The following is a 25,346-nucleotide window of genomic DNA, read 5'->3' as shown; positions in this document are numbered from 1 at the left end:
AAACTGGTCGATAGATTTCGTGCAGCCCCAAACATAATCCTAGAAGGGTTTTCTTTTTAGAAATTAACGAACCGAGTCTTAGGTGTGCGTGGAAATGCGCAGGACCTAGTCTTGAATGAGAGTAAAGTTGTCGGCATCACACTGCTTGTGGGTTCAGGCCTTCCCAGAGGATGTGGCCCTTGAGGCACCAGGGGAGGTGAGAAGCCAAGAGCCGTATCGACGGGGTGGTTCAGTCTGGAAGTAGTCCCACACTGAAGTCACGGTCAAGTGACCTCTGGACAAGACAGCAAGTCAGTTCAGCTGAGAAAGAAAAGTGTCTCCCCCGCCAGTGCTGGGTATCCACACGGGCACACGGACCCCACCCCCCACCACACCACACACGACAGTCAGTTCGAGGTGGACGCAAACATAAAACCAAGACACTCCTCGCAGATAACTTAGAACGTTCACAGTCTCGGAGAGGCAAAGATTGCTTACAGCACAGAAACCATTAACCATAAGAGAAAAAAATGGGTAAACTGTACGTCAAAACAATGAAAATCTTGGGTTCTTCAAAAGACACCATGAAAAAATGGCAAGCCACAGGTTGCAGGGAGAACTCACAACACACACCTGGCAGAACCTCCGTGTGGAGTATATGAAGAACTCATGCATGTCACTAACGGACAGTTCACTCTGAAAAAGGGAGAGGTCTCGGCAGGCATGTGCGTGGCCGTCCCAGCACTTGCACGAAACACACATGGATGGACGCTGAGGTCCCACCCCCCCAAGAGGACAGAACTTAGCGGCTGACCAAACCAAATACTGGCTCACTCAAGTTGCTGTAACAAAACACCACAGCCCAGGTGGCTTAAACCACATTTATTTTCTCACAGTTCTGGAGGCTAGAAGTCCGGGGTCGGTGTTGCAGCCAATTCTGTTCCCGGCGAGGACTCTCCCTGGCTTGCAGATGCCACCCTCACACTGTGTCCTCACCTGTTGGGTCAGCTGCCCCCCCCACATGACCTCCTTGACCCTGCGTGACTCCCTTGGTCCAGACGCAGCCGCACTGGGGGTCAGGGCCTCGATATACGAATGTTGAGGGGCGCGAGCAAGAGGGACTCCCTGCGTGCTCTCCTGTGGGCGTGTAAAACAGTGCAGCCACTTGGGGAGGCAGTTTGGCATTTACTTTCTGAGTTGACCCCACGCCCACCCTGTCCCCCAGAGTTTCCACTCGATACGTAACCCAGGAGAAGTGGAAACGTGGTCACAGAGGCCTTTTACACAAACACTCGTGGCAGCATTATCCACATGCACCAAGGACTGGAAACCAACCACAGTCCACCAGCAGGAGGATGGGGGCAGCCTGGCCCAAATCCCCCAAAGGCAAACCACCCAGCCGGACAGGGACCCAGTGCTGAGCCCACAGGCATCGTGTGGCTGAGAGCACTAGCCAGGAAGGGGTCCCACGTGAGTCCTTGTGAAGGTTCTGGAATCGGCGGAGCCAGCAGGCGGCCACAGACCCAGAGGCTCTGTCACATCTGGGATGTGGGGTGGCGATTGATGGGTGTGTAGGAACTCTCGGGGCAATGGGGTGAGGCTCCACGGGCATGCACATCCACACAAGCCCCTCAGCTGCAGCTTCAGGACAGGACATAAGTCATTTCCTGCAACCTAACAAGAGGTCACCCTAAGGGGAGCCTCGGGAGGTGGTCCATCAGCCCCACAAAGAGCAGAGTTGTGCACATCCATCCGAGCCGGGTTTTCCTGGGCTGAGCACCAGTTGACACAACATGCCTTCAAGCCCTGGAAAGACCATCAGCCCCGCCAGGCACTGCAGCTCGAGACAGGCTCCCAGACGCTGCTCCCTACCTGTTGCCCGAGCCAACCGCGGGCCTGGCCTGTGCGGCGTGAGTTCTCGTTATTCGTTCCCGCTGATACAGAGGTGACTTGACGGCCCCAAACTGTCGCCACACGGGCCGGGGGGGCAGGGTGGCCACCCCACGTTGGTGTGATTGGAACTGGAATTCAGGCCGTCCCACGCTGGGGCTTCACAGCTGTGCGGCAGTTCTGTGCGTTGGCATCCTGGGGCCAGACCAAAGCAACGAGGAGCTGCCAGTTCCTCACAGGAGAGGGCAGACCAGGCCCAGATGCACTCCTTCCTTTTCCGTCCTCAGAGCAAAGAGTGGAGACTCTCTCACCTGCAGGAAATGGTAGATGGTGTAGGTGTTCGAGTCACTGTGGTTAAGCCCTTTAGTTATGCTTTAAAGATAAAAGTTTTCACTTTTGGACTTCCCTGGTGGCGCACTGGTTAAGAATCCACCTGCCAATGCAGGGGACACAGGTTCGAGCCCTGGTCTGGGAAGATCCCACATGCCGCAGAGCAACTAAGCCCGTGTGCCACAACTAGTGAGCCTGTGCTCTAGAGTCCCAGAGCCACAACTACTGAAGCCCACGCACCTAGAGCCCATGCTCCACAACAAGAGAAGCAACCTCAATGAGAAGCCCTCGCGCTGCAATGAAGAGTAGCCCCCACTCGCCGCAACTAGAGAAAGCCGGCGCACAGCAACGAAGACCCAACAAGCCAAAAAATAAATAAGTAAACAAACAAAAAACTATTTAAAAATTTTTTTTTCACTTTTATCTCAATCTGTTTTTGTAGCTGAGTTCATACTGGCCGAAGTTTTCAGCTGGAGCATATTAAACACCTGTCGTGGAAGCCAGAGCCCTTGGCTCCTGGTCCCAGTGCTTATTCCATAGGGAGTGGGCGGGGATGTTCCACACGGGCGTCCTCAATGGTTCCAGCCCGTGCTGGGCCCGAGAACTGTGCTCACTCGATGGCTGACATTCTGGGAACTGAGCCAGTATCCGTGCTACTGGGAGTTCATACCTGGACAACGCCAAGGGGATACCAGCTGGGTCAGTCTGACCCCCGGGAAGTCGAAGAACAAAACCTGTCTCTTTTCTGCACCTCCCTCCCTCCAGCCTGGCTCCCGGGGGTGTGTACACGTGGCCGTCGGGTGGCAGTGGCTGGCATCTCCCTCTTCCCATAGGAGCCTTGCTTGGTGTGAGGGCTGCCTCACAGGGGTGTCCTGGGCCCACGGGGCGAGTGGCAGTGAGAAGAGGTGGTGCCCGGATGTTCAGAGTCATCAAACATGGGAAGTAGGAACCTGTCCTGCTGCTAGATGTCTGGCAGTGAGGGGAACCCGTCCTGCTGCTGGATGTCTGGAGTGGGGGAACCGGTCTGGCTGCTGGATGTCTAGGTGGGTGGGGAAGGCTGTCCTGCTACTGGATGTCTGGAGCAGGGGTGGGGGACCCGTCCTGCTGCTGGATGTCTGGGGGTGGTGTGGGTAACTGTCTCCTGGACGGCTGCTTCCACTTGCATTAACTAGGCTGTTAGCGTGGCTTTTATTTTCCTGTATATTCTCTCTACAGTTCTTCCAATGTCTTTTACTACCTTTCTCCTGATACTAAATTGTTTTTATTTTATTGCTTCACATTTTGAGTTAAGAACTTAATTCCCTAAGATGACATGATACTATACATAGAGAATCCTAAAGACGCTACCAGAAAACTGCTAGAGCTAATCAATGAATATGGTAAAGTAGCAGGATACAAAATTAATGCACAGAAATCTCTTGCATTCCTATACACTAATGATGAAAAACCTGAAAGAGAAATTAAGGAAACACTCCCATTTACCATTGCAACAAAAAGAATAAAATACCTAGGAATAAACCTACCTAAGGAGACAAAAGACCTGTATGCAGAAAACTGTAAGACACTGATGAAAGAAATTAAAGATGGTACAAGCAGATAGAGAGATATACCATGTTCTTGGATTGGAAGAATCAACATTGTGAAAATGACTATACTAGCCAAAGCAATCTACAGATTCAGTGCAATCCCTATCAAACGACCAATGGCATTTTTCACAGAACTAGAACAAAAAATTTCACAATTTGTATGGAAACACAAAAGACCCCGAATAGCCAAAGCAATCTTGAGAAAGAAAAACGGAGCTGGAGGAATCAGGCTCCCTGACTTCAGACTATACTACAAAGCTATGGTAATCAAGACAGTATGGTACTGGCACAAAAACAGAAATATAGATCAATGGAACAGGATAGAAAGCCCAGAGATAAACCCACACACATATGGTCACCTTATTTTTGATAAAGGAGGCAAGAATATACAATGGAGAAAAGACAGCCTCTTCAATAAGTGGTGCTGGGAAAACGGGACAGCTACATGTAAAAGAATGAAATTAGAACACTCCCTAACACCATACACAAAAATAAACTCAAAATGGATTAAAGACCTAAATGTAAGGCCAGACACTATAAAACTCATAGAGGAAAACATAGGCGGAACACTGTGACATAAATCACAGCAAGATCCTTTTGACCCACCTCCTAGAGAAATGGAAATGTAAACAAATGGGACCTAATGAAACTTAAAAGCTTTTGCACAGCAAAGGAAACCATAAACAAGACGAAAAGACAACCCTCAGAATGGGAGAAAATATTTGCAAATGAAGCAACAGACAAAGGATTCATCTCCAAAATTTACAAGCAGTTCATGCAGCTCAATTAAAAAAAAAAAAAAAAAAAAAAAACCCAGTCCAAAAATGGGCAGAAGACCTAAATAGACATTTCTCCAAAGAAGATATACAGACTGCCAACAAACACATGAAAGGATGCTCAACATCACTAATCATTAGAGAAATGCAAATCAGAACTACAATGAGGTATCACCTCACGCCAGTCAGAATGGCCATCATCAAAAAGTCTACAAACAATAAATGCTGGAGAGGGTGTGGAGAAAAGGGAACCCTCTTGCACTGTTGGGTGGGAATGTAAATTGATACAGCCACTATGGAGAACAGTATGGAGGTTCCTTAAAAAACTAAAAATAGAACTACCATACAACCCAGCAATCCCACTACTGGGCATATACCCTGAGAAAACCATAATTCAAAAAGAGTCATGTACCACAGTGTTCATTGCAGCTCTATTTACAATAGCCAGGACATGGAAGCAACCTAAGTGCTCATCCACAGATGAATGGGCACAGAAAATGTGGCACATATATACAATGGAATATTACTCAGCCATAAAAAGAAACAAAATTGAGTTATTTGTAGTGAGGTGGATGGACCTAGAGTCTGTCATACAGAGTGAAGTAAGTCAGAAAGAGAAATACAAATACCGTATGCTAACATATATATATGGAATCTAAAGGAAAAAAATGGTTCTGAAGAACCTAGGGGCAGGACAGGAATAAAGATGCAGACGTAGAGAATGGACTTGAGGACATGGGGATGGGGAAGGGTAAGCTGGGACAAAGTGAGAGAGTGGCATGGACGTATATACACTACCAAACATAAAATAGATAGCTAGTGGGAAGCAGCCGCATAGCACAGGGAGATCAGCTCGGTACTTTGTGACCACCTAGAGGGGTGGGATAGGAAGGGTGGGAGGGAGATGCAAGAGGGAGGAGATATGGGGATATACATATATGTATAGCTGATTCACTTTGTTATAAAGCAGAAACTAACACACCATAGTAAAGCAGTTATACTCCAATAAAGATGTTTTAAAAAAAGAAAACTTAATACTGTAACTTTTCATTGAGCAGAATTGCAGCTAAAATCAGCAGTTTTCATTGAGATTTGCATCTTGGCTATGGCTAGGGCAGGTCATTTTCACTTTTTTTTTTGGCTGCTCCATGCAGCTTGTGGGATTTTAGCTCCCCAGCCAGGGACTGAACCCAGGCCCTCAGCAGTAAAAGCACCAAGTCCTAACCACTGGACCACCAGGGAATTCCCTGGAGCAGGTTGTTTTTATGTGAAATGGAGGGGATGCAACATAAAAGGAGGCTCTGGAGAACCTGGGCATGAAGAGGAGCCTCTGGGCCCTCAGAGGCGGCACGAGGATGTGCTTTCCTGTCCGTACCTGGGCAACCGCCATGTAACCCGCAGGCTGCAGACAGCAGCCTCAAGTCCCTTCTCGCTATTCAGAAGGGGCTCAGTTGCTAACCACCTGTGCTGCCCACAGCTCTGTGCTCACACCTGCTGCACACCCCATGGGGCCCCGATGCTCCTTGTGTGCAGACTGTCCCTGTCTTGTTAACACAAAAAAAAGCTATATCTAAGATGGAGAAAATAGAGGCCCACAGGACCTACCGTTTCGGGGTCAGAATTCAGCAGGGCCAGGAGCCACAGCCATGCTGTGATTGAAGGACACCGTGAGAAAACACTGTCTTCACCTAACTGGCAGTTTTGTCTGAGATCCTGCCGTAAAGTCACCTGGAATATTATGAAAGCTTCGGGCCAATAAATTGGACAACATAAGTGAAATGGAGAAATTCCTTGACAAGTGCAGCTTACTAAAACTGAGACAGAAGGAAACAGGAAATCGAAAGGACTCCATATCTGGTAAATAAATTGAATCTGTAATCAAAAACCATTCCAGAAAGAAGGTAGGCACAGTGAAATCAAACATTTGAAATAAAACATTTGAAACACCAGTGAAATCAAACATTTAAAGAGGAAATAATAGCAATCCTACACGAACTCTTGGAAAATAGCAGAGGCAGGGACACTTCCCAAATTGTTTTCTGTGACCATCATAAGAGTGATACCAAAACCTGATGAGGACAGGACAAAAAGGAAAATAGAAACCAGCGTCCCTCACAAAGACACAGAAACCCTTAGCAAAACATTGGCAAATCAAACTCGGCAATAAAAGAGGCATGGTTTATCTCAGGAATGCAAGATTGGTTTAATATTTGAAAATCAACTAATGAAATTCACTATACAACAGAATAAAACTGAAGAATGATTTTTTTCTCCTCAACAGATGTAAAAAGTACACGATACAATGCAGTACCCACTCAAGGGCGTGTTAGATGGGGCTTCCTCAGTGGTGATAGAATGAGAGCATTCATGTGTGATTAGAAACAGGCCTGTTGTCTGTTTTTGCTGCTGCTCTTCAACACTGTATTGGAAGTCCTAGTGCAATAAAACAAGAAAAAGAAAGCCATAAAGATTCCCAAAAAAGAAATGAAACTTATTCACAGACATGGTTGTACATGTACAAAACCCAGTGGAATCTTAAAAAGCAACTACTAAAGTGAATACATTAATTTAGCAAGGTTGCAGGATACAAGGTCAATGTGAAAAATAAACTGTACATCATATACTATTACAAAGTCATTAGAGGGGACTTCCCTGGTGACGCAGTGGTTAAGAATCCACCTGCCAATGCAGGGGACACGGGTTCGAGCCCTGGTCTGGGAAGATCCCACGTGCCACAAAGCAACTAAGCCAGCATGCCACAACTACTGAGCCTGCTCTCTGGAGCCCGCGAGCCACAACTACTGAGCCCACGTGCCACAACTACTGAAGCCCGCGTGCCTAGAGCCTGCGCAGCAACGAAGAGTAGCCCCTGCTCACCACAGCTAGAGAAAGCCCGTGCACAGCAACAAAGACCCAACACAGCCATAAATAAATAAATAAATAGATATGTCGTTTTCCACCCAGGTTTATATGTAGACTCAAGGTAATTCCTGTAAAATTCCCAGTGGGCTTTTTGGGAAAAGTGACATGTTGATTCTAAAATTTACATAGAAATAAAAAGAAATTTGAAAAAGAACAAAGTTGGAGGACTTATACTTCCTGATTTTAGAGTTTAATTTAAAACTGAAGTATGGGGACTTCCCTGGTGGTCCAGTGGATAAAACTCCGTGCTCCCAATGCAGGGGGCCCTGGTTCAATCCCTGGTCAGGGAACTAGATCCCACATGCTACAACTAAGGAGCCTGCGTGCCTCAACTAAGGAGCTGGCGAGCCACAACTGAAGAGCCCACCTGCCACAAGTAAGACCTGTGCAACCAAATAAATATTAAAAATAAGTAAATAAAACTGGGCTTCCCTGGTGGTGCAGTGGTTGAGAGTCCGCCTGCCGATGCAGGGGACACGGGTTCGTGCCCTGGTCTGGGAAGATCCCACATGCCACGGAGTGGCTAGGCCCGTGAGCCATGGCCACTGAGCCTGCGCATCCGGAGCCTGTGCTCCACAACGGGAGAGGCCACAACAGTGAGAGGCCCGCGTACCACAAAAAAATAAATAAATGAATGAATGAATGAAACTGAAGTATGGTATTGATCTAAACTGGAAAAATAGATCAGTAGAAGAGAAGAGAGTCCAGAGATAGACCCACACCTCTGCTGTCAGCTGATATTCACCCAAGGTACCAAGTCAAGTCAATGGGAAAATGAAAGTCATTTTTTTACAAATAGTACTAAAATAATTGGAAATCTGTATAGAAGAGTAAAATGAGCTTTGAGTGCTCTTTCATCTGTACCAAACTCTAATTTGAAGTAAATCATGGACCTAAACATAAAAGCAAAACCAAAAAGTTCTTAGAAGAAAACATAAAAGAATATCTCCCAGAAACAGACCCACACAGATGCAGTTGATTTATTTTCAACCAAGGCAATAAGGCAAATCAGTGGGGCAAGAAAAAATAATTTTTTTTAACAAACATAAAAGGTAGAATCATAAAATTTTTTGAAGATAGCATAGACAGTTACCTTGGGGTACACAGAGATTTCTTGGACAGGGCACAAAAGCACTAACCATTAAAGAAAAATATTGATAAATTACACTTCACTGATATTAAATTTCTCCATCTTCAAAATACACCATTACGAAAATGAGTAGGCAAGCCCCGCCTGGGAAACACCTGCAGTGTACAAGTCCAGCTGAAATCTAACATTCGGAACCTGCAGATCACAGTAGGAAGGTGGGTGCAGGACCTGAACATACTTCACCCTCGAAGGGATGGGAACGGCGACGAGGACGTGAAAACTGTGGGGCGGCATTTTGCACCCAGGAGGGGCTGGGTGTAAAGCACTAGCAGCGCCCCAGGTCGGAGGGTCTGTGGGCCATGGGATTCCTGGTGGGAGCGTCACTTGGCTCATAGGGGGTGCAGTGGTGCAGCCTTGCTCAGCAGCTGTAGGCCGGTTTCCTGCAAGGCAAGACATGGCCCCGCCTGTGAGCCCACCTTCCGCTGCCGAGAAAGAAAACCTGTCCACACATGTCTACAGCAGCCCTGCTCATCATGACCGCAGACCTAGGCACCAGCCCAGTGTCCATCGACGATGGGCAGCCTGTGGTGCATCCACACAAGGGACAGCGCTCAGCTGGGAGAGGGAACCAACCCCCCGAGGCAGTGATGCAGACAGACCCGAAGTCCCTGGAGGAGCACGGCCAGCCTGAGCCCAGGGCCACAGGCCACCAGCCCCTATGAGTGTGAAACCCCGGGGGCAGGCGAAGGCGGCTCCCTGGCCAGTGCATGTGGAATTGCCTGGAAAGTGGTCACGAAGAATGTTCTGTGGGATGGAAACCTGTGTCCTGTTTTGGGTGGATTCCTGATTGTGTACAATTGTCAGACGCATTGAACTGGACATTTCATCTGTGTGCGTTCTGTTTCATGTGAATTGTATCTCAATCCTTTGACTTAAGAATCCATGTGAGTTTGCTTTTTCACGCAAGGATCCCTGTGAGATGCAACCCCATTAAAGCCACAGACCTTGGAGATTAGGGGGTCACAGCTTACTGCAGCCCTTGGGCCTCACCCCAGAGCCTACTGTCGGGAGTGAGCCATGCCCCTTTCCGTCCAGACGGCACACATTTCTGCCTGAGCTTGCTGGCAGCGATTCCAGGTGTGGTGACGGCCCTCTGTGTCAGCCTCCGAGCAACGCTGTCGCTGCTGCAGCATCTGCGCTGGGCCCACAGCTCCCGCTTCCCTCGCTGGCTGGAGAAGGAGGATTCCTGGAACCCAGCGAGTCTGCACTTGGATCTGTGCACATTCCCTGGAGGCTGGAGGCCCAGGACTGCTCTGAGTGGGTGAAGCAGGTCATCTGAAGCAGTTTCCGCGTTGCTGTGTGGGGTCCCAGAGATGCTCCGGCCCCACAGTGGCAGCAGCGGCTCTGAAAGGTGAGCGAGCGAGACGAGACACCAGACCCGTTAGCAAATAAGAGCAGGAGCTCGGTAGGAAAGAGCCTTCAGGTCGGGGCCTCTCTGGGAGTCAGTTCCTACAGTAAAATCTTATTAACATAATGAAATAAACGTTGGAATGTGACTCACCCCCAAGACCAAGTCAAGCGGGTATCACTGCCACTTCCTTGACGAGCCTGCCGGGTCCTGGGATCACCACTCCAAAATGAGAGCGGTTATTCTAATTTGCTTTGTTGCATTAGTGTGGGCTGCTCTGTCCTCCTTCCCATGGTGCCGTCGGCGGAGGCGTCCTGGGAACCTCTGGGGAGCGCCGTCCACGGGCTCTGACCTCTGCCCAGCTGCACGCCCCTCACATCAGCCCCCTGCCCAGTGGCTCAGCGCCCTCTTTGTGCTGTCTCTCTGCCACTTGTCTCGAACCAGCCTCGGCGGGTTCGAACCCAGCCCTGCAGTAGCTGTGAGGACCCGAGACTGTCCCCTCCACCCACTCCACAGCCCCTGCAGGTCTGGGCAGTTTTCACAAGCTCTCAGGGTTCAGGGAGGGGGCACAACAAGACCCCCCACCAACAGCATCCACGATTTCTCTCTCTCCCTGCATATTCGGCTCAGAGGTTCCCCTGTAGCTGATGCAGTGCCTGCTATCTGCGTAGATGCACTGCACTGGTAAATTCGGAGGGTTTATTTCCATCTAATCATACCCTGGAGTCTGAAAGTGTAGACACTGCCCCAGACCTGGAGAGAAGGGGCTAGGTGGAAACCCTGTGTAGTCTGGGGCCCCTTCAGATGTGGAGACAGGTCAGTCCTGAGAGACCCCAGGCCAGCCTGTGCACACTCAGGTGAGATCTGGGCGCTAAGCCATGAGCCTCACGCTGCGGTCATCCACCTGCTCACAGAGCGTGTGGGGTCCCGTGGGTCCACCTCAGCTCCCAGGGGAGATGCAGAGTGCTGCCGGGTCTGAGCAGAACCGAGGCGTCCCGACCCCCACCCCCCGTGGCTGTGAGCACGTCCCAGACCAGCAGGCCTGCTCCAGGGAGGGAACAGCCCCTCTTCCCGTACCTACAAACCCAGGTTGATGATGCTTCTCCTTTGTGGGAAAGGAGCAGGTGTAGGACTGATCACCCGTGTCTGCAGATGGAGAAAAGGATTTCCAGAGAGACAGACTCTGACGGTGAGAGAACGGGGTGCAGTGTACGTGCAAAATGGGGGCACTGCCGAGGGAGCTCTCGGTGCTGGCTCGGACCCGAGGGCTGTCTCCCCTCCCCCGGCTGCAGGCCTGGGAGCCCCCCACCCAGTTAGGTGTGATGGGACTTGTGCAGCGTCACAGAAATTGATGTTCTTTCTGTGGCAAAAGGCCTTGCTTTTCCCATTTCCAAATGGGAGATTTTAAGGAGCATGTTCTTGGACCCGTGAGCTTTAGAGAGAAGCCCCTGTGCATCCCCCGGGCACCTGCCCCCACCCGCTGCCCATAGGCCTGAGGTCTCCTCGGTCGCCCCAGAATATTCTAGCATCCTGGCACTCACCCTTTCCCCAGGGAGAGCAGAGGTTGTATGGACAGCTGGAGGTCACTCGGTGTGTTACTGGTCTGTCTGTGCCATTTTTTTGGAATTAATTTTGGGCTGAAAAAGGCTCAAAGAAGGCTTTGTTCCTTTGACACTTACTCTGGAAGAAAAAAAAATCCGTGGAAAATCTGACATCTGCATTGTAGAGAGAAATCAATAGATGGGGAGGAATATAATTATCCTCCACTCCCAAAAGAATGTTTCAGATTTTTAAGTGTCTCATACCAGCTTAGAATTTGAATGACATTTTAATTATTTTGTTTTTTTTCTTCTTTGCCTGGTTTGAATCTCCAAAGAGTGCCTCTTGGATTCCAAGGGATGTAGGGAGCAGAGCCTGCACTCACGGGGAGTGAAGTGTGACAGTGGCTGTGTTTTCCTGCCGAACGAGCAGGCACGTTGCCACAGAAACCAGCGGTTCATCCGCGCCGGCAGGACACGATAGGCTTTCTGAAGTGCTGTTTCTGTACAGATGCGACCGTGTATGGCAGAGTTCACACTGGAAGTTGTCTCCGGCACTTCTGTGATCTAAGCAAACCCAGTTTCCGAGACTTGACTAACCGCTTCTCAAAGTGACTAGTTCTGTGAGTCTATAGACAGAGCAGGCGGGTCCTCGGAGCGCGGCTCCACGTCCGCTACACAAGCTCCCCTGACATGGGATCGGCCCCACTGCAGGGCGCCAGGCCCCAGAGAGGTGGGTGCGAAACAGCCACTGGGTGTGAACGGCACCCAGGACAGCTGAGTATCGTGGCCTCTGTGGGACATATTTGTAAACTCTCTGCTGGGCCGCACAGCTAGCTCATGCCTGGCCCATGTGCTCGGCCAGGACACGGTCACTCAGTCTCACTGTGGAAGCTGCCAGCATGGCCGCCACGTGGGCTCTAGCTTCCCTGTTGTTTCTTGTCCCTGCTCCTTTGGGTGTCGCTGCATCTGTGCCACCCACAGGGGCCCAGGCCAGGTGTCAGCTGCCCCCTCGGCCCATCCTGTGGGCTCCACGGTCCAGGCAAGTCCAGGGTGGGCAGTCTTACACCCTGGGCAGCCATCCTGCCTTGCTGGCAGTGTGGCCGTCAGAGGACCTGTCGACTCACACTGTCCTGCCCCGGGCTTAGAGCCCTCAACTGCCCCAAAGTCAGTTTTATGTGCGAGTCTGGCTGGGCTGCCACCCCAGGTATTCAACCAAACCCCAGTTCGACGTGGCTGCCAGGCTGTTTTGCAGACGTGTTTGAAGTCCACGGTGGGTTGGCTCCAGTGAGGAAGGGTGCCCGGGACAGGCTGGGCAGGTGCGAGGATGGGCTGAGGAGACTCGCCCCCGAGCAGCTGCAGCTGCAAAGACCACCAGCCAAGAGAGCCAGGCCGCCATCCAGGCTGCTTTCTTGGCGACACAGTTTCTCACCTTCCAGACCAGCTGTCATGTGAGACAGACGTTAGGGCTGAATCTGTGCATCCAGCAACAGCTTTACTCCCGTTGGTGAGCAGTTTGCTTCTGACCGTGAAGGGATCGCGTGGAGCTGTGATTCCCAAGGGCAAGTGAACGGGGGAGTGCGGCAGGCAGTGAGCTGACTGTCCTCCTGGCCACTGTGGACCGGCCATGCTGGCCGCTGCCCGGCAGGGAGACTGGCAGGGCTGCAGACAAGCCCGCCCACAGGCTTCACAGCGGAGGCCCTCTCTCCACAGCCACTGTCCCGGTGGACTGGGCAGCACAGGAGTTCCCTGGAGCCCCTCCCGAGCCTGAGCACCGGGGTCTCCCACGTGCTGTGGCCTGAGCACTGGGGTCTCCCATGTGCTGTGGCCTGAGTACCGGGTTCTCCCTTGTACTGTGGCCTAAGCACAGGGTCTCCTGCATGCTGTGGTGGGTGGATATTCTCACTGAGGCCACCAGAGCTCCTGAATCGTCATCACCTTAGCAGTTGGGACATCGTCCCTCCCACGTCTTCCTTGGCGTCTAAGTCAGGTTATGCTCATATGCTTTGCGAATTTGCCCTTTTCTAAAGCCTCACAGGTGCATTACTATGGTGATGCTCAGAGTCTAAAAACTGGGTTTTAAAGAAACACAGGAGGAACTGATTTTATAAAAAGGAAAGAGTGGGATTTCCCTGGTGGCGCAGTGATTAAGAATCCGCCTGCCAATGCAGGGGGACACGGGTTCGAGCCCTGGTCCAGGAAGATCCCACATGCCACAGAGCAACTAAGCCTGTGCACCACAGCTACTGAGCCTGCGCTCTAGAGCCCGCAAGCCACAGCTACTGAGCCCACATGCCACAACTACTGAAGCCCACGCACCTAGAGCCTGTTCTCCGCAACAAGAGAAGCCGCTACAATGAGAAGCCTGCGCACCACAATGAAGAGTAGCCCCTGCTCGCCACAACTAGAGAAAGCCCGCTCGCAGCAACAAAGGCCCAACACAGCCAAAAATAAATAATCAATTTATTTTTAAAGCGTTTCTTTTTCCCTGTGTTTGCTACTTTTAGTCCTCAGAAACCCTAAACATGTCTTTCCTGGACTTTGTTCAGATTTTCCCTTTCATGTCGCTTCAGGCATCACATGAGGTCTGTCACTCCCGCAGGTCCATCCGGAGGTGGCTCACATTCCTCTCTGTCTCCTCGGCAGGGCCTGATCAAGATCCGGGGGGACCAGTGCTGGCGGGACCTCACCTGCATGGACTTCCACTACGAGGTGAGCGGCGCGGCTGTGCGGCCATGTGGGGGCACAGGTGCAGGCTGGGATCGTTTCCCTGTGAATCACCCCGAGGGTGTTTGGCGGCGTGGTGTCAGCTCATCCACATTTGCCCCGCGTGCCTGTCACTACCTGTTTTCCTCACGTGGGGCCCTGCGTTCCTGCTGGGTCTGGGGCGCCACCTGTCAAGCAGGATGTCTTCCTCGTTTCCTTCCCCGGGGCAGCGGGCAGCAGTCTCCTCCCTCCTGGGATCCCACTTGGGCTCCTGGAGAGGCCCTGCGGGAAGGAGGGCCCCTTGCAGACACTTCTCTCCTGCCTGTGTCCTGAACCCACCGGGAGCCGGAGCGAGGAGGCCAACGCTGCACCCCGACAACTGCCTCAGCCACCCCGTCACATCAGCACCAGGGAGCCCTGCCCCTTGCCTGCCTCATCCACTTGCCTGTGTCGGCCACTTCTGGGTCAAGGGTAGAGGTCTGGGGACTCAGCCCAGCAGAAATCCCAGGAGGGGCAAAACAAGGGCCAAAGGTCTCATGGGCAGGAGACCCCACCCATCCCTGGCCACTGGGGTCCCAACCCACTGGTGCCTGGCTCTCCCGCCTGGGCATCTCCAGGACTGGGGGTCGGTGGGGGGGCAGGGGGACGAACAGGAGAGCCTTCAGGAGTGCTTCAGCTCTGAGTCTGCGTTCCCTGCTGGCTGCCAGCCAGGCCCTCTCAGCCCCAGGGGAGCGAAGAAGGTCCCCCGGTGGGTGGGGAACCTCAGCTGGTCTGTGAAGGGGTGGGAACAGAGAAGGAAGGTCTAGCTGGCTCGCCTCCCACCTGGAACGGCTGGTGGGCATGCAGTGGATGCAGTGGGCACACATCCCGCCTGCCTCTGGTGGGGGGTGGGCAGTGCAGGGGATCCCAGGCTCCCCTTTCCCTCTGTCTGGTGGGTGTAACCTATGTTGATGAGAGGCAACGTCGGGGGCGGGCGGGGGTGGCTCCCCTTGAGGCCTCGCTCCCCCCAGCTGCCTGTGGCTGTAGGTAACGTGGGGCCTTCAGCCCTGAAGAGCGTGCAGGGTCACATGTCCCTCTGCTGCCCGAGGCTGGGCCGCCTCCTGAGCTGGGTCCTGAGATGTGGCAGAGGGGCTGCTCCTGTGCTCAGTCACTGTTCCCAGTGCTGCCCACCGTGTGGCCCGTCCACAGCACGCACCTGTCCAGGGGCCACAGCGCCTTCTGGCAGCCTCGCTCTCACGTGCACACATCCACATACACTCGCATACACATGCGCGTACACACCGTATCCAGGAAACGCTCTGTCGTTTAAAAAAGCTGAAACATTTGGAACTGATTTGATGCTGCCTTTTTGTGTTGTTAGTGAAATTGCTGCTAACCACCAGAATATCTCCAGTTTTGGGACTATGGTGGTTTCATTCCACTCAGGCGTTAACCGTCATGTGGTGAATCTGGCGTCAGGAAACGCAGGCCTTTGAGCAGAAAGGGCCCCAACAGTTCTGCTCCCCCAACCCCGTGTCTCCCCAGGGTCCTGCCCCCACTGAGCCCCCAACCCCCCAGCCCTGCACACCCTTCCCCAAAGGGGCTGCCTCTCTGTGTCTGATCCGCCCTCCACGTTCACAAGGTGGGAACCTCTGCAGCCAAGACAGAGTGAGAAAACAGTTAAACGCAGTTTTATGAGCCAGGCCAGTAGGGATGCGGGGCAGGGAGACAGCAACGCCCAGACCAGGTTTCTAACACCCGTCTCCACTTAGAGGGACCAGGCTCCTGGAGAAGCGGCTGCCCCCAGGCTGGAGCAGGAAGGGGCTCAGGTGACCCTGAGCATCTTTAGAGCCGGATAACAGGGAGACGCTCAGGGTGGTTACAGCCCAGTGAGTACGACAGCTCACGTGTCCACACCCACGTGGGTGCGAGTGGAAAAGAGCGACCCTGTCCTCACAGTAGACGCGGCGCCCTTCACGGACTCACTCTCCACAGACGGCAGAGGCACAGTTAGCCTTATGGTGGGTGCTGCGGGTCCACCGGGTCTGGGGCTGCCGCGCCCTGGTGTCCCACCCCAGCCAGCTCAGCATGGAGGGCCACCTGCACACAGTACCCATCACTGATGCTGGATGTCCACACCGGGGCCACCCCAACCCCACACAGTGTCAGCACAGCTGGCCTTTTGAGCATGGACGGCCACATGAGCGGGGAGGACAGGGCCTGTGGTTGGAGGCGCAGGGCCCATCAGCTGGGCCCTAGGCGGCCAGCACCACGGCTGAGTCAACACGTGGGCCTCGGGGACCTGCTGTGCCCTCCCACCCCGCACACGTGTGGAGGCTGTTCCCAGGAACACACACGTGGGGCCAGGACCTGCTCCCCCAGCCTCCACTGTCCTCCAAGAGGAAATCCACCATGTGTGAGCGTCCCACAGTCCTGCCTCTGCACCTGTGCCCTGTCCCCTCGCGGGGGGCTTGCCGGTGCCCATGCTGCTCAGGGCTCTGACCACAGACTCTTCCCCAGCATCTGAGCTCCTGCGTTACCAGGGCCCTCAGGGTCCCCTTGAAGGGGTCAGTGTCAGAATTACAGGAAGCCAGGCGAATAGAGAAGGTCGGGACCCATGGCCCCCCACCATTCCCCATCCTGGTGACGTGTGAGCTGCTGGAGGGTGGGCCACGCCGCTGGTCTTCCCCGCACCTCTCCCGGCCAGGGTGGCCCCATGCACCCCCCTTCCCCAAAAGGCCACCAGCGGGCACCACAGAGCAGGGCCAGGGAGGGCAGGTCCCCACCTCCAGGCACAGCTCATGGGCCTCCTTTCACCCCACAGACGCAGCCGGTGCCCAACCCCGTGGCCTACTTCTTGCACCACTCCCCATGGTGGTTCCACCGCTTCGAGACCCTCAGCAACCACTTCCTGGAGCTCGTGGTGCCCTTCTTCGTCTTCCTCGGACGGCAGATGTGCATCCTCCATGGGGCCCTACAGATCCTGTTCCAGGTGAGCAGCCGCTTGTCAGTTCCCAAGGAAAACCTGAAATTTTCATGTCCTGTTCACCTCGTTTATGGAGGTTTGACCTACAGCGTATTCGTTGCTCTGCTAGTTTTGCCTCCATCTTTCTGTTCCTCGGTGTCCGGGGGCCCGTGTGCTGTGCCGCCCCAGATGATGGGTGTAGCAGCAGCAGGAGTGGGGCATCCCACACCTGGGGGAGCCACCTGTGGCTTGCTTGGTTGGTTGTTTATTGTGGCCATATCTACCAAGTTCTCTTGTTTCTTCTTTGCTAGGAAGTTCTGTGGGTTTTGTTTGGGGTATTTTTAGTCATGAATGGGTGTTAGAGTTTAGCAAATGGTTTTTTCTCCACCAGTTGTGAGAAGATCACTTTTTTGCCCTTAATTTGTTAGCGTGAATTACACTACCACTGCTAAAATGGAACCAATTTTACCTTGCTAGGATAAATCAACTCAGTCGTGCTGTGTATATTGTAACATGTTAGTGGGTATAATTTGGTACCATTTTGTTTGGGTTTTTCGTGTTGTCAGTGAGTGAAGTTTGTGGTTTTCCATCCACACTGGCCTTGTCTGATTCTACTCCAGGTTTTACTCTCACCCTCGTAGACAAGACAGAGTTGGTTCTCCTACATCACTGCCTGGCCCAGGGGGAGGGGGGGTGGTCTTTGTAGCCACTGACAACCCTTTTGTGGCTGCCAGACAGGCAGGGTCTCTGTTTTTTTCTGGAGGCAGTTGTGTTTTGTTTTGTTTAATATTTATTTATTTGTTTATTTTGGCTGTACCAGGTCTTAGTTGCAGCATGCGGGATCTTTTAGTTGTGGCATGCAGGCTTCTAAGTCGCGGCATGCGGACTTCTTAGTTGTGGCTTGCGGACTCTTAGTTGTGGCATGCGGACTCTTAGTTGTGGCACACGGACTTCTTAGTTGCGGCTTGCAGACTCTTAGTTGCGGCTTGTGGACTCTTAGTTGTGGCTTGCGGACTTAGTTGCGGCATGCATGCAGGATCTAGTTCCCCGACCAGGGATCGAACCCGGGCCCCATGCATTGGGAGTGCAGAGTCTTACCCACTGGACCACCAGAGAAGTCCCTGGAGGCAATTTTAATGGCAGACATTTTCCTGGGAATTTGTCCATTTCATCAGTTTTCAAATGTGTTGGCCAAGGATCAAGTCATAGTAATCTCCTGTTTTGCAGAGTCTGGATTTGTGTCCTGTTCTTCGGTGTTGCCTCTGTGACAGCACGGAGCAGGATTCTTTTTCCAAAGAGGCTCATGCTCTTTAAGTATCACGTATCTCAGCTGGTACATTTGCATTTTATTTCCACATCTTTGTGTATTCTTTTTGCCCTTTTTAAAAAGCTTTCTTTTGAGGTTTTTCTCGTTCCATTATTCCCCCTTTCCTAATTAGCAAGTTATACACTCTGTTTCTTTCAGGCAAGTACACAGTTAACTAACTGAAAGTCTAAATTTAATCCCCGTCCTTGCCGCCCTTATGGCCCTGTGGCCTCGAAATGCTTTGTCTCTCCCTACCTGCTCACCTGCTTTTTTTCTTTTGCGGTACGCGGGCCTCTCACTGTTGTGGCCTCTCCCGTTGCGGAGCACAGGCTCTGGACGCGCAGGCTCAGCGGCCATGGCTCACGGGCCCAGCCGCTCCATGGCATGTGGGATCTTCCTGGACCGGGGCACGAACCCATGTCTCCTGCAACGGCAGGCGGACTCTCAACCACTGCGCCACCAGAGAAGTCCTGCTCACCTGCTTTTGCTGCCAGTATTTTAAGTTGTATTTTGTTTTGTTTTTAATTGACTTTTAAAGAACAATTTTAGATTCACAGAAAAACTGAGCAGAGAGAGTATAGAGTTCCCATATCCACCCACCCCCACAGTTTCCCCATCAGGAACATCTTGCATTAGTTAGTGTGATACATTTATTACAACTAAGGAACCAATATTGATACTTTATTGTTAACTAAAGTCCACAGCTTACACTGGGGTTCACTCTTGGTGTTGTGCATTCTATGGGTTTGGACAAATGTAAAATGACATGTATCCATCATAATATCATACTCATTTCACTACCCTAAAAATCCTCTGTGCTCCCTGGATTCATCCTTTTCCCGCCCCTAACCCCTGGCAACCACTGATCCTTTCACTGTCTCCATAGTTTTGCCTTTTCCAGAACGTCATATAGTTGGAATCATCCAGGATATAGCCTTTTCAGACTGGCTTTTTTCCTTAGTAATAAGCATTTGAGGTTCCTCGTGTCGTTCCGTGGGTTGAGAGCGCGTTTTTTATTGCTGAATGATATTCCACTGTCTGGATGCACCACAGTTTATCCGTAAACTATCTGGACTTGGCTGGAGGGCAAAATCCTGGCTGGTGGGTGACCCTTGCTCCCAACAGTCTCCAGTGAGGGACACCCCCAGGAGGCCAGGAGTGCTCTGCACTGTCCCTTCCCTGTGCATACTTCAGCCCAGTGGCTCCATCATCCTGAGCTGCAGGAGGAGGCTCCAAACAGAGGCTCAAGCATCCTTGTGAGTGTCCACCAGCATGGACACTGCCTCATGCTGGACCTTCCTCCGTTGTCAAAGGATGCCCAGCCATAGGCTCCCACCTTCCTCTGCTGATGGAGAACATGGGTCCAGTCCCCAAGGCAACTTGGAGGACCTGCCTGGCACACAGTCTCAGCAGGAATCTGGGTCTGCTTCGGCTGTGTGGTCACCACGGTAACCAAGAATCACTCTCAAGGCTGCAGTGTGTTAATTAGTTGCTGCTTCAGCCACTTTTACAAGCCTGGGACCACTGGGACCCTTTCAGGGCTGTAAACTCTACTGAGCCTATAGGGACCCTCCAGACATCCCTCAGGCTGTACTGACCACCTACCACTTTCTGTCCAAATAATCTGAAGCCCACCTTTGGCAAGCAGTGAAGAAAAGCAAATTGTCATATCACTTAAAAAACACATTTGAAGGAAGTTTGATTTACTAGTGCAGGTGAAAGGGTTCAGCTACTTGAAAATAGGATTTGGGAAGATATTTACATTGACCTTTGACCCAGCACCGTCAAAATGTTCTTGTTTATTCACTTGGCATGAGTCTTGCGGTGCTTCAGGATGAGGACCCGCTAACTGGACCCAGCCCAGCTGAGTCTGTGTCCCAGCCTGGTGCACCGGCGCCTCCACCATGGGGGACTGTGCAGACCGGGGGCGGGTGGGGGGGACTCGGGTATAGATGGCTCCTAGCAGCTCAGGCCACATGACTGAGTCTCCACCTGATTCTGGGTCTGGTGCCCAGGTGGACAGCGGTGGCACAGGGACACTGGGTGGGGTATGGCCAGAACAGGACCTTGAAAGGCCTTGCTGCCAACCTGCGGCCCTGGACGTTATTCCCAAAGGCAGGCCATGCACTCGCCTTCTGTCCCCCAAGGCCTTGGGAGCCTCAGTCCAGGTGTGTCCCGAGCATCATCCTCCCCCACCCACACCATGCCCAGGACAAGGTGGGACATGGCCCAGGGCTGTGGCTCTTCTCTGAGGCCTGGTCTGATGCCCCCCAGGGGCCGGGCCTCAGCTGTCCAGAGCAAGGAAGACCATTGGCCCCCTGGCCCAGCTGCACGTGTCCAGCCTCGCAGGCAGCGTGGGGCGTGCAGGGCAGTCTCATGGGGGCGCATGGCCCTCTGCAGGCCACAGCGCTGGCCACCCCTGGACTTGAACGTTGCTCCCGTCTCTGCGCCCGCGATCCCGAGGGTCCCTGGTTCTGTTTGTTTCCGTTCGTTCCCCGGGAGAGGGTTGAGGATGTGAGCACACACGCACCTCCTCCCACGCTCAGTTTGCACAGCTGTTCTGGAAGGTTCTGCAAGGCCTCCAGAGACAGCCTGTTGTCTACTTGGAGAGGCGCACCACCCCCGCCTCAGACCCCCACTCTAATGCCAAGGAGAGATGCTGGAGGGGCAGTGCTCGGCTTCCACTGTGGGCCAGGCTGGACCTCCCATCCTGGCGTGGAGCGGGCACTCACCAGTCTAGTGGCTCCTAGTCAGTGCAAAGACGCATCTCAGATCCCAGACTCTCCTCCCCAACCTCCCACCATGTCCTGCTCTTTCTAATCTCTGTAACGTCGGCCACAGACCAGGGGACATCACTGTGGGGAACATCACTACGGCTTTGGGCGCAGAGAGCTGCCCCCACCAGCCCCTGAGTGACCCACCCGGAGCTGGGGTCACAGCATAACTGTCCCGGGGCTCCTGGCTGCAGAACATCATGTGCGAGCACACATGTCCTCTGCTAGGCCCTGGGACGCCAGAGCCCAACAGGGGAGTCCCAGACACCCAGCCCCTTCCTTCAGGGGCGTCTCCTGGGCCCGGGGGTCCCACTTCCCAGCTCGTCTTCCCACCCGGCCCCCACCATGGGGTCACAGCCAGTGTGTGCCAGACAAGGGCACGAAGACGGCATTATGAATCCTCAGGCCTCCTGCTGCTTTATTAGAAACAGGGTTCCATCTCCAAAACTGCTCTGGTGAACCCTAGTCTCTGAGTCAGAGCCCCCTAGCTGGTCTCAGGGTGGAGTGACTGGGGAGGGGTGTCTTTGGGCCCCAATGGACCAGGGTGGTGGAGGGAAGCCGGGCATCACTCAGAGGTCATAAGGACCCCACGGCCACTTGGTGGCCTTTAGACAAAGGCTCCTGAGTTCTCACCGGGATAGAGAATCCTGTTGTACCAGAACATTCCGGGTCATGGCGTGTGGACCAGGCATCAGGGGCTTCAGCCCCATCCCAACGTGAGCTCTTCCTGCCGCATGCAGGGGGTCAGGGCTGCTCGGGTGGCCGTGCCAGGAGGATGCGTCCTCAGCTCGAAAGTGGGGGAGCCCGAGCCAGGAGCTAGAGAACAGTGCCAAGGGCATCCTGGCTAGACGCTGACCCGCAGTGGGGGCAGCTCGTGAGCCTGGCCCTCCTGTAGCTGTTTGGAGAAATGATTTTCCCTGGGGCTGCTCCTGCACCTGAATCTGCAGCCAGGGCTGAAGGTCACTGGGGTCACTGGGCAGAAGGCTGAGGCCGCACCAGCACAGCCTCCTCAGGAAGCAGAACTCAAAGCCCCCACCCGCCAAAGTCACTGTGCCAAGTGGACAGCATTGCGCCCGACCTCAGAAGGTTGACTCGGGCTGTGCCGTGTCCTCGCTCACGTGGTCCCAGGGCTACAGGGTGATGGTCTCTCTCCGGTGCTCACACGCAGTGGGGGCGGGTGCTGCTTTTTCCAGTTTTCCTTTACAGAGGTGGGGACGCTGCCCTCTCAGGAAGGCACAGGTCTCTGAGCTGACTGCGCAGCCCTGACAGTGCTGAGCCGCTGGGCTCCTCCCCTGGGGCTCTTCCTCGGCCCCCAGTGGCCCCATCAGGTCTGCCGCCCCGTTCGCTGTGGGTGGGTAGGCGGGATTGCGGTCCACCAGGGGTGGCCTGGGTATCTGTCCCTCCAGGAGGGCTTGGACTACAGCCAGCAGGACGACAGGGTGCCAAACCAATGCCAGGGGAAGCCTGTGCAGCATCACCGCTATGGGAGCCACGCTGGCCGAGGCCTTGTACCCGCACCCCTGGGGTGTGGCCCTCACGGGTCCAGAGGCACCAAGAGTCCCCCCAATGGCACTCATTTTGAATGGAAAATAACTATGGTTTGGAACAGAAACAAGGGAAGGAAAGGACCCCCATGGGTCCCTGCTGGTCACGTGTGGGGTCTTCCCTCCATGAGAGCATGTGCCCAGCCACAACCATGTGTTCTCACTCACTGTTAAATCTTTACAGCCATCATTCCAACAATTGCAACCACGACGTGTGACTTTTCATTTAAACAGCTGGTTGTCTGTGTTTAACAATCGCCCACGGGCTTACAGTTTCCAGCCCCCTGCCCTCCTGTGTGTGCAACCCAGTCATTTTTCTTCTGCCTGAGGGATGTTTCATTTGGTTTTCTAACATTTCTTAGCAGAGGCTGCTGGTGGATGTCTTCCCTTCAGCTGTCCATGGTCTCTGCCCGCAGCGTCTCTGCTGGGGAGTCTGCGGGACCCTTAGCCCTACTCCTCTGTCTGCGACTTTTCCCCTCTGACTGCTTCTACGATTTTTCCCTTTTTCACAGTTTTTCAACAATTTGGTTTGATGTGCCTTAGGTGTGGCTTTCTTTGAGTTTATCCTCTTTGAGATTTCTTAGGCTTCTGTGACCTGTGCGTTTATAATTCTGTTCAATGAGGAGAATTTTCTTCATGTTGTGTCTGCCCCCTTCCCTTCCTGGGGCTTAAATCACACATCTGTCAGGCCAGTGGGTGCTGTCCCCTAGGCCCTGAGGGGCTGCGCAGGCTCTGCTCAGCTTTGCTTCTCCTTGTGCTTCACTTTGCAAAGTTCCTGTTGTTCTGGGCTCATATTCACTGACTTTTTCCTTTACAGTGTCAGTTTTGTCAAAAGCCTATCCAGTAAATTATCTGTTTTGTATTCAGTAAGTCCCCTACATACGAACAAGTTCTGTTTTAGGAGCACGTTCATAAGTCCAATTTGTAAGTCCAACAAAGCTAGCCTAGGTACCCAACTACCACAATCGGCTATATAGTACTGTACTGTAATAGGTTTATAATACTTTTCACACAAATAATACTTAAAAAACAAACACAAAAAATAATTTTAATCTTGCAGTACCTTGAAAAGTAGTCCAGTACAACAGCTGGCACACAGGGGCTGGCATCGAGTGAACAGGCAAGAAGAGTTACTGACTGGAGGGGGGAGAGGGGGTGGGAGATGGTAGAGCTGAAGGATCATTAGCAATAGGAGACGAGGGCAAGCTGCAGTTTCACTCTCGCCTGACGTTGATGGCACAGGTTCTGGTTCCTGGCTGGATTCAATTCTACCTACCCTCTTGAAAAAACGATCCAGTGATGTCTGGGTAGTAGCTCTTTTTTTCTCATCATAGATGACATGGTAGCACTGGATTGCATTCTGAACGGCTGCTGCAACCTTCATATACCATTCTACATTCAGGTCCTGTGCCTCAAAAACTAACAGTGCCTCCTCAAATAAAGAAAATCCCCTTGCCATTTTCTGCATCGTCCGTGAATCTCTTTGGTTCTTCAGTTACTTCTTGTTCCTCTTGTCTCTCTTCATCCTTTCTTGGCGCTTGGTGCTTCTTAGCAGTACCAGCTACATCAGCACTTTTACGCTTGCTTCCAGACATCCTGGGCTTGAAATAAAGCTACTGTACTACTGTACTCTATACAGCACTGTACAGTACCCAGAAGCACACCACTTGTAGAGGATGCACGCACGTGACAGTGTATGCCAGACACGTGAACTAACTTATGTGATTGGACTTGTGAATACATGTTCACATCTTTGAAAGTTCACAACTTGAAGGTTCATGTGTAGGGGACTGACTGTATTACCTTTTTTTTTTTTAGCTGCATTGGGTCTTCGTTGCTGTGCGCGGGCTTTCTCTAGTTACAGTGAGCAGGGGCCATTCTTTGTTGCGGTGCACGGGCTTCTCATTGCAGTGGCTTCTCGTTGCGAAGCATGGGCTCTACGGGCACGGGCTTCAGTAGTTGCAGCACATGGGCTCAGTAGTTGAGGCATATGGGCCCTAGAGTGCACAGGCTTCAGTAGTTGTGGCTCTTGGGCTCTAGAGCGCAGGCTCAGTAGTTGTGGCGCACAGACTTAGTTGCTCCATGGCATGTGGGATCTTCCCAGACCCTAGATAGAACCTGTATCCCAGGCATTGGCAGGTGGATTCTTAACCACTGCACCACCAGGGAAGTCCCTGTATTACCTTTTAAACTCTCAAATTATCATCTGGTTATTCTTTGGCATTTTCATATTTCTCTTATGACTGTGTTTGTTTTCTTTTAAACCCCTTAATTTTTGTTTTTGTTTTTTTTTGCGGTACGCGGGCCTCTCACTGTTGTGGCCTCTCCCGCTGTGGAGCACAGGCTCCGGACGCGCAGGCTCAGCAGCCATGGCTCACGGGCCCAGCCGCTCCGCGGCATGTGGGATCTTCCCGGACCGGGGCACGAACCCGTGTCTCCTGCATCGGCAGGCGGACTCTCAACCACTGCGCCACCAGGGAAGCCCTAAACCCCTTAATTTTTGACAGTAGCTGTTTTCACATTCTTATCTACTGGCTCCAGGCCATCTCTGGT

General features: G+C 52.7%; 1 protein-coding gene across 4 annotated transcripts in view; it reads left to right on the top strand.

The window, feature by feature from the left end:
- LMF1 (lipase maturation factor 1) overlaps window positions 1-25,346 on the top strand; it is a 93,009-nt gene that overhangs the window by 60,913 nt on the left and 6,750 nt on the right. For 2 of the 4 annotated variants that reach the window (XM_032604402.1, XM_032604404.1), the window contains exons 4-5: window positions 14,122-14,231; window positions 17,029-17,196. In XM_032604402.1, the coding sequence (XP_032460293.1) occupies window positions 14,122-14,231; window positions 17,029-17,196 (278 nt within the window). The remainder of the gene's footprint in view (window positions 1-14,121; window positions 14,232-17,028; window positions 17,197-25,346) is intronic. The other 2 variants (XM_032604403.1, XM_032604405.1) reach the window with 1 other exon arrangement.

The sequence above is a fragment of the Phocoena sinus genome, chromosome 15 (genome assembly GCF_008692025.1).
Source record: "Phocoena sinus isolate mPhoSin1 chromosome 15, mPhoSin1.pri, whole genome shotgun sequence".
Classification (NCBI taxonomy): Eukaryota; Metazoa; Chordata; class Mammalia; order Artiodactyla; family Phocoenidae; genus Phocoena; species Phocoena sinus.
This window is presented reverse-complemented; position numbering and strand designations above follow the sequence as displayed.